Source organism: Pundamilia nyererei, unplaced genomic scaffold (genome assembly GCF_000239375.1).
Source record: "Pundamilia nyererei isolate P.nyererei 1_Seehausen unplaced genomic scaffold, PunNye1.0 scaffold00359, whole genome shotgun sequence".
In the NCBI taxonomy this organism is placed as follows: Eukaryota; Metazoa; Chordata; class Actinopteri; order Cichliformes; family Cichlidae; genus Pundamilia; species Pundamilia nyererei.
This window is the reverse complement of record NW_005187760.1, coordinates 181,082-189,917: the sequence shown is the minus strand read 5'-3', so window position 1 is coordinate 189,917 and position 8,836 is coordinate 181,082. Positions and strand designations below refer to the sequence as shown.

The following is an 8,836-nucleotide window of genomic DNA, read 5'->3' as shown; positions in this document are numbered from 1 at the left end:
CGTGTTTGCATACATAGGATTTTCTGGAGGAGGACAGACATTTGTTTAGAACTCTTAAAGATCTCGAAGAAGCTCCTTTAAGCAATTACTGTGATGTTCCTCCACCTCCAAAGAAATGTCAGGAGTCCGAACCACAAAAGAAGTGCGTATTCTCGGAAAAGTGGTTGCAGGAGGTGAGCTGGCTTCAAACAAATGATGAACGCACAGAGATTTGGTGCAGAATGTGCCGTGAAAATCCCACTCTAGCGGACAAAAACAGTGCTTTTTATATGGACGTAAACTCGCGTTGCAACTTCTTATCTGGTGCGCGTCTTTTATTTTGACAGCAAATGCGCACATGCGGACCACTTATGTGCACCCATGTAAATAACATAATGTTCTGCCGAGTGTGTTGTTGGTTTTCCCTCGATTTCTCGATATTTCATTTTCTTATCGTTGCACAAAATTATACCGGTATTACTGTGAACTGTATGATATAGCCCAGCCCTACTGACTACGGATACTGACTACAGAATGGAGCAGTTGTCAGCCAGCTCCTCTACATGAATGACATCGAGCTGTATACCAAGAGTGAACATCGATTCAGTGATATAACCTACTAGGATCTACAGCAATAAAATTGGAATGTCGGACTGAAGAATTGTAGTCAGATGGTAACGAAGAGAGGGAACATAGTCTGAGGGGATTGCACTACCAGACTGAAGGATTGGAAACATCGAGGACAGCTACAAGTACCTGGGAATACCACAGGCAAATGGGAACCACAAAGAGGCTACTAAGAAAGCCACAACCACCAAGTACCTGCAGAGGGTTAGGCAAGTCCTGAGGAGTCAGTTGAATGGGAAGAAAAAGATCTGGGCAATCAACACCTGCGTCCTGCTGGTGATCAGGTACTCTGCTGGGATGATAGCCTGGCCGAAGGAGGAGATAGAAGCCACTGACATCAAGAGAAGGAAGTTCCTTACCACCCATGGAGAGTGTCACCCCATAAGAAATGGAAGGACTAGTGAGTCTCAGAACCACTGTTCAGGATGAGACAACAAACATCCATGAAGATCACCACAATCGGCTGTGTGCTTAGTAAATACCTCAGGCAGCAGAAACCTGAGAAATAAGAGAAGCAAGGAGAAGAATCATCATGGAAGGACAGGCTTCTGCACGGTATGTACCACCAGCTGATATAGGAAATAACTGACATCCAGAAATCCTACCAGTGGCTGAACAAAGCTGGACTGAAAGATAGCGCGTAGGGACTAACTATGGTAGAACAGGAACAAGCTCTGAGCACAAGATCCATCGACACTGGGATCCACCCAGCAGGGCGCAAGATGCTTGCAGGCAGGAAATACATGGAATGCCATAACCAAGTGGCTGGCATAACATCTGTGCCGAATACGGCCTGAAAGTCCCGAGGTCAAAATGGGAGACACCCCAACGGGTGGTTGAGAATGACTGTGCTAAGATCCTATGGGACTTCCAGATACAGATGGACAAAATGGTGATGGTTAACCAATCAGATGGGGAGATATGTGACACACATAGTGGGTAAAATTAAATAACTGTATGGCATGCTCAAAGTAACTAAATGAGCATGTCAACTTTTTTCTATTGACATGACATTTTTTCCTAATGTCAATAACAACCCATCCAATCCGCACGTAACAAAATCAAACCATAGATGTCCATAAATTCAGATGCCCATAAATTATGTGTAATAATTATAAATGACATAGGGAAAAGGTACTGAACACACAAAGAAAGGGAGGTGCAAAAAAGCACAGAAAATCATGGCACCGGCTGAAATTTATTATCAGAACTAAAATCAGCTGGTTCTGTCTAATGGCCTCCAAATAATGGCCTATAAAAAGTGCCTCTTTACCAAGACACAAGAAACAGCTCATGATGGGTAAAATCAAGGCCATCTCTCAAGACCTTTTCAACCTTAGTTTTGCAAAGCATACTGATGGCAATGTTTACACAAGAATTTCTCTTTCCATAAAACTATTAAAACTATTAAAAGAGCCATAATTCAGAAGTGGTAAGAACATCATTTTACTATAAACCGGCAACAACCAGGTACTCACTGCAAGATTTCAGTCAAAGGGTTTAAAAGGAATTATCAGAAGAGTTGTCCAAGAACTAAGGATCACTTGTGGTGAGCAACATAAAATCCTGGAATCAGCAGGTACAATTGTTTCAAAGAAAACAATAAGTAATATGCTAGTTGCTATGGCCTGTATGCACGCTCACTATGCAAGGCTCCATTGCTAAAGAACAAAAGGGATGTGGAAGGGGGTTTAAATTTAGCTGAACAACATTTAGATAGGCCTGTGAAATACTGGGAGAATACAGTCTGGTAGGATGTGACCAAAACTAAACTCTTTGGATGCCATAATACTCACCATGTTTGGAGTTCACAATATACTGCATATCTACAAATATACTTGGGCTCATACAGTCCCAATCAAAAGTTTAAGACCACTTGAAAAATGGCAAAAAAAAAAATCATATTTTGCATGGTTGCATCTTAACAGTGTTTTAAGTAGAGCTTCTACATGCAACAAGAAGAAATGGGAGTGAGACAAAACATTTTTAACAATCCCCCCAAAACAGAAATCAAAGTTCTCAACATGACCTCAGTAATGAGTAGCTCCACCGTTATTGTTGATCTCTTCAAAAATTTGTTGCAGCATGCTTGATGCAAGCGTTTCCATGAGGTGAGTGGGGACATTTCTCCAAGTGCTGAAGACAGTCGCATGAAGGGCATTTACTGTCTGGAACTGTTGTATATTTTTGCAAACTTCCATTGTCATCCATCCCCTAAGGTTCTCAATTGGATTTACATCAGGGGAACATGCAGAATGGTCCAAAGGAGTGATTATTCTCCTGGAAGAAGTCCCTTGTCCTGCAGGCATTGTGTACTGTAGCGTTGTCTTGTTTAAGAACCCAGTTGTTACCACACAGTATTGACGGATGCTCTCTGCAACATCTGCAACATCAGCAGCTGTTTGATGCTCCTGCACCTCCTGAAGCTCTATTGTTCCACTGAAAGAGAAAACACCTCCACTGTGGTGTGTGGAAAACATCTCAGGTGGGATCTGCATGTCATGCCAGTAACACTGGAAACCATCAGTACCATCAAGGTTAAATTTTTTTCTCATCAGATGGTAAATGGTAAATGGCCTGTATTTATATAGCGCTTTACTAGTCCCTAAGGACCCCAAAGCGCTTTACATATCCAGTCATCCACCCATTCACACACACATTCACACACTGGTGATGGCAGCTACATTGTAGCCACAGCTGCCCTGGGGCGCACTGACAGAGGCGAGGCTGCCGAACACTGGCGCCACCGTGCCCTCTGACCACCACCAGTAGGCAATGGGTGAAGTGTCTTGCCCAAGGACACAACGACCGAGACTGTTCAAGCCGGGGCTCGAACCGGCAACCTTCCGATTACAAGGCGAACTCCCAACTCTTGAGCCACGATCGCCCATCATCAGAGAATAAAACTTTCTTTCACCTTTCAGTGTCCCATCTTTGGTGCTCTCTTGCAAAGTCCAAACGGTCAGTTCAGTGGCACATTTTTGCACAGATTTGACATTTTAAAGGTATGTGGTCCTAAACTTTTGATCAGCTGTTAATCAGCCTGTTTCAGTTTAAGTGTTGTTTTCAATAAATTGCATGCTCAAAAAAATGTTTTGTCGCACTCCCATTTCTTCTTGTTGTAGGTTAAGATCCAACCATACGATTTTTTTTTTTTTGCCTTTTTTCAAGTGGTCTTAAACTTTTGATTGGGACTGTATATATCCCTGTACATATGTGTAATAAATGTTCTGTGTTCTGTGTCCCAGAAGCCTGCAAGTTCTCACTTCAGCCAACACGGCTTTAAGACAAACACTTTCCTGTATGTTAAAAAGGTCAAAGGTTACAAATAGTAGCCCAAACTACTCCCTTTAGAGTTACCAAATGATTTATAGCCAATGCCAGATTTACCAGAGCTTTCAACACAACAGAACAATGTGAATGTTTAAATTTCTTACTTTCCATCTTGATGCAATTAATCTTCTTTGAAATTATCTGGAGTTTTTTTTAGCCTAATAAGAAAAAAGTCAAATAACTGACTACTTAGCTATTTTGGAAATAAAAAAAATGTTCATTTCTCAGTCATAATTGGCAACAGAAAAAGAGCTTACATATCTTAAAATGATATGTCCTAGCTCATGTTTGGTTGACTATAACCTAAAATGTAGGCCTCATTGTCCAAACAGACAGACAAGCCTTGTAGCCAAGGAAGTTTAAGGAACAAACAATGATTTAATCCTTTATTATACATACTTTATCATTATAAATTCTGCAATCGCCCATGCTTTTTCAGCTGCACAGGGTCTCACGTGGTGAATGACAGAATATTTAGTTGCTGTTACTTAATATGACCAATAAAGCCCCTTTGAAATACACAGATGAGTTCAAATGGACAAGCATAATTTTTTTTAGACGCATGTTCATAGTTACATATGCATAATGATCAGATCCCAGACACTAGATTCCTACTGTTATGTTCTACTCATAAATCACACTCAGACAGGGTCACAGTGGGTTGAAAGTGGACCAGATGGAAGGATGTGTGTGTATGTGTGCACGTTTCCTCCTGTGCCATAGAGGAAATGGTTAACTGACAGCTAGGAGAAGTCATTAGCACACTAGGGTCTTGTGTTACACACCGTTGTACTGCAACAAACCCCTACATACTGGTGTGGGATCAGTGCCTTACACAGTGCCACTAACATCCTGAAGGTTTGAGTGTGTGCATTTATGTGTAGCTGTAGAGATCTTTTCCATGAAAGTGAAAAAAATGAATTGCAAAGTACATCATTAATTAAAAAATACTTGGTACATACAGTAAATTTGCTAAAATGTTTATACCAGCATGCTTCACCTACCAAGTCAGTAAGGTAAGGAGTGAGGAGTCACAAAACACTGACCAGAAAATAGAAAAGAAAGCTTTTATTATTGCATGTAGAGGGCTGGGCATACACTGTACAGCATACACTACATTGTTAAGTTTGTGTTTAGAAACTTAACAATGTAGACATAGAAGAGCCACCTCCACAGGACAAGACTCAGTCCATCTGTATCTAAAGGACAAAGGTCACTCTTTCGAGGATGCCAATATTCACATTTTGGACAGAGAGGACAGATGAGTTTGAAAGAGGAGTGAAAGAAGCCATTTACGTCCACTGTGAACGACCATCTTTGGTGGTTTACAACACCAGCTGTCTGCCATCTATCCAGTTTTGAGATCCTTCCCAGATGCCTTAACGCCCACTCACATCCTGGGCCACCTGACCTCAGGAAATCACATGATAGGGTGGGGCTAGGTTTCACAATGAGCTCACCTGAAACCTTGGCTGACTGTGACCTACACCCGTTTTCACACCTTGGCTCATGTGATTAGGTAGAGGATCATTAGGGGGTCCTTTTGTCCCTCTCAGGGGGATTATCCCACAGGGCTTAAATCTGGGACTCCCCACCATTTGACCCTAGAACTGAAGAAGCTTCTCGGATGAGAGGTGAAACGTCTTCAAGCAACTTAAAGAAGTCCAGACGCTTTTCTTTCCAAGCTCCTCAGACAACAGGGTAACACAGCTGGGCCTAATCTGACATAACAAGACAGGGAAGAAGCAATACACTAACACAGGACACAGCTCTATCAAAATAAAACAGGAAACATGAGACAGAGGCTAAGATGCAAACTTTACACTGTGATCAGTGAAGAACAGACATGAGAACACAACTAACTTGACATGACACATGGAACACAGGGGAGGCACAGTAACAAAACTAACAAATATAACATAACTAAGGAACCTCGAAATACAAATGACCGTACCAAAAATGTTACCAAATCAAAGATAATTCAAAATCAGAAACTGTCATAAACACTGGGTCCCCAGACTCAGGACCATGACACAGCCACTATGCCAATATGATGCAATGCTGTCGATTAAATCAAGTATTCAGTGCTTAAAATAAACTCAATCTAAACATCTGCAACAGTAATATTAATCCATATAACACTGATGGTAACACCTTGCTGCAAAATAATAAAGATAGAAAATAAGTACTTTTACTTTTGATCATTTATGGAAAATAAATTTATTGTAGCCATTATCTAACTCTCTGTGAATAGTACTCGTGGTCATTGATCAATGGTCATATTAATAATAATGAAAGTGAGCTTGAAACTCATTGTTAGCTAGTGATCTGATCCTAGTTTTAGTCATTGTGCATCTGGACCATGAATAAATCCAGGCATTTTTCCTACTGAAAATGCAAATGATTTTTTGTGATTTGGCACTATATAAATAAAACTGAATCGAACTGAAAACACTGCATCCAGAACAACAAAAACAACTTTCTAGGAAACCCTTCCCTAGTTTATTGACCATGAATCAAAACTAATAAACTGATGTTTTCTTTGAAGTTATTTTGGTCCCTGTTGGTTTCTTCTTCAGTGTGCATCACCCGTCCCTGAAGCAATAAATCATTCCAACTTATACTGCTACCTCAAGCCTCGACCATAGGTACAATATCCTATTTTTGGACATCTGTGTTTGGTTTATGCCTCATGTAAAAGAGCTTTCTGTCATACTGTTAGGTTGTCTGAACATAAATCTTGTCCAAATGTATATAAAGTCTCTGAATGTTGATCTAGGAAAACCTGTAGGCTTATAATAACTTTACAAACCTTTCCAAAATGATCTATTTTCTTTCTATTTTTGAATATTTTGCATCTGGTGATCTCTTTTAGTCAAATCTGTCATGATCCTGGGTCTTTTGACCCAGCATTTTGAGTTTTAGTTTATGTTTAAGCCCTTCAGGTTTTCTAAGTTCATTTTTTATCATGCCTAGGTTGTTATAGTTCTTTGTTATTAGATTCCCCTTGTGTCTTCCACCCATGTTAAGTCTCCCTTGCCCTTCATGTGTTTCATGTCTGTGTCTTACGTTGTCTAGTTCAGGTTGTCATGTCAGCGTCTTATGTTTCCTGTTTTATTTTGAAGAGGTCTGGTGTTCCTGTGTTCCACTGTGACGTCGTTATGTTCATGTGTGTCAGCCATGTGTTCCCACTTCTCTCATTAGCCTCCTGTGTGTATTTAGTCTGTGCGTTCTCATTCAGTCTTTGTCGGATCGTCTGTGTTGTTCCCATGCCAAGTCCTGCGTTCAGGTTTTCATATATATATGCCCGCCCAGCAGTCCTCCCTGTGTTCCAGAGGCTCAGGAGAGTTCAGTCCACAACCATCATCTCCACCATTACTACTGCATGCATTTCAGTCTATAGCTCAGTCATTAGCTCTGTTAGCAGCCCAGTCCATAGTTCATTTTCCTGTGTTTCCGTTAGCTCAGCCATCTCCCCAGTGTTCAGCTCCGTCATTTGTTCCTCCACCAGACCAGCCAGTGGTCTCTGCCCCTACTGGTCCTGCATCTGCGTCAGCTGGAGGGCCCGAGGAGCCTGTCTAGCCACCTGCAAGGCCCGAGGAGCCCGTCCAGCTACCTGCCACGCCACCTGCAGCTCCGTCGCCTGGTCCAGCTTCTGCACCGCCTGGTCCAGCTTCTGCACCTCGGAATCGCCAGCCACTTTCCGGGCCACTAGCTGGACACCGCTGCCGTCCGCATGGTCGGCTGCCAGAACTGTTTAGACTCTGGTGCTGCTGTCCTCCGGGTTGTCCCACTGAACTGAGCTTTGGACTGTCCCCTGTGCTTCTGGTGGACATTTTGTTTTGGACTTTGTTTGGACTTTAGTCTGTGCGTTCTCATTCAGTCTTTGTTGGGTCGTCTGTGTTGTTCCCATGCCAAGTCCTGCGTTCAGGTTTTCATATATATATGCTCATCATCATTGCCATGTTTAGAGTTTTGTTTGTTTTTCTGTTTGCCAGGGTTTTTCATAGTTCGTGCTTCCTTTCTAGTTTACCCAGTTTAGGTTATTGCTTAGTTTGCATTGTTTTTGCCCTTTTATTTTGTACTGTTCTGTCTGCCTTAATAAACAGCTAATCATCAGTTAAGTTTGAGTTTTAGAATGTCTGTACCTGGGTCCACTCTTCACACTCCACGCAGTGTGCCTCGGCAAACTGTGACAAAATCTATGCATCTAAAACTTTAAAAGACGTTGATTTAACGTGGCTGATAACAGTCTTTGGTGTATCTAATCGGTTATGTATAAGCTTAGATTTAATATTCACGCTGTTGATTGAAGACAAGGTTCTATCTATTCCAATCCCATTATTCTTGCCAACAATGTTATTTTAAATGAGTAAACGGCAGATGGAAGGTAGTGAACTTCTGACATCTTTCCTTACCTGCATGTGGCTTGGTGGAACCTCCTTCCTTTCAGGAAGCACTTATTTGGCGACTCATTGCATTCACAGGAGCACTTTGTCTTGTTGAGAGGCTGATGTCTTGGGCATGTCTTGCTGCATGTGCACTGACAGGTCTCCTTGTTGAATACATGGCAGGATAGGCTAGGTGGCAAGTTGCAAACACACTGGCAGGTATTGCGATTCAAGTGATGGTTAGGACCACAGTCTTGAGTTTGGTGGCACACACACTGACAACTTTCCACGTCCAGTTTCTTATTGGGGCCACATAAATCTGCTGAGAATATGTCTGTAGAGTTGGAAGAAAGAGAGACACTGATGAAGTTGGTTACTTAAACTTAGCATGAACTACATAGATCAGCACAAACTGATGGCCAAACATTCTACTTCAGGATTTTCTGGTACAGAGCAGAATTACTTTCTCACACAGATCCAGGTAGAATAGAATAGATTGAATAGAA

At 41.7% G+C, this 8,836-nt stretch overlaps 1 protein-coding gene across 1 annotated transcript in view; it reads right to left on the bottom strand.

Annotated features, from left to right (window-relative positions):
• vegfc (vascular endothelial growth factor c) overlaps nt 1-8,836 on the bottom strand; it is a 112,234-nt gene that overhangs the window by 1,342 nt on the left and 102,056 nt on the right. Inside the window, exon 6 of the mRNA XM_005752433.1 lies at nt 8,358-8,664. Within this exon, the coding sequence (XP_005752490.1) occupies nt 8,358-8,664 (307 nt within the window). The remainder of the gene's footprint in view (nt 1-8,357; nt 8,665-8,836) is intronic.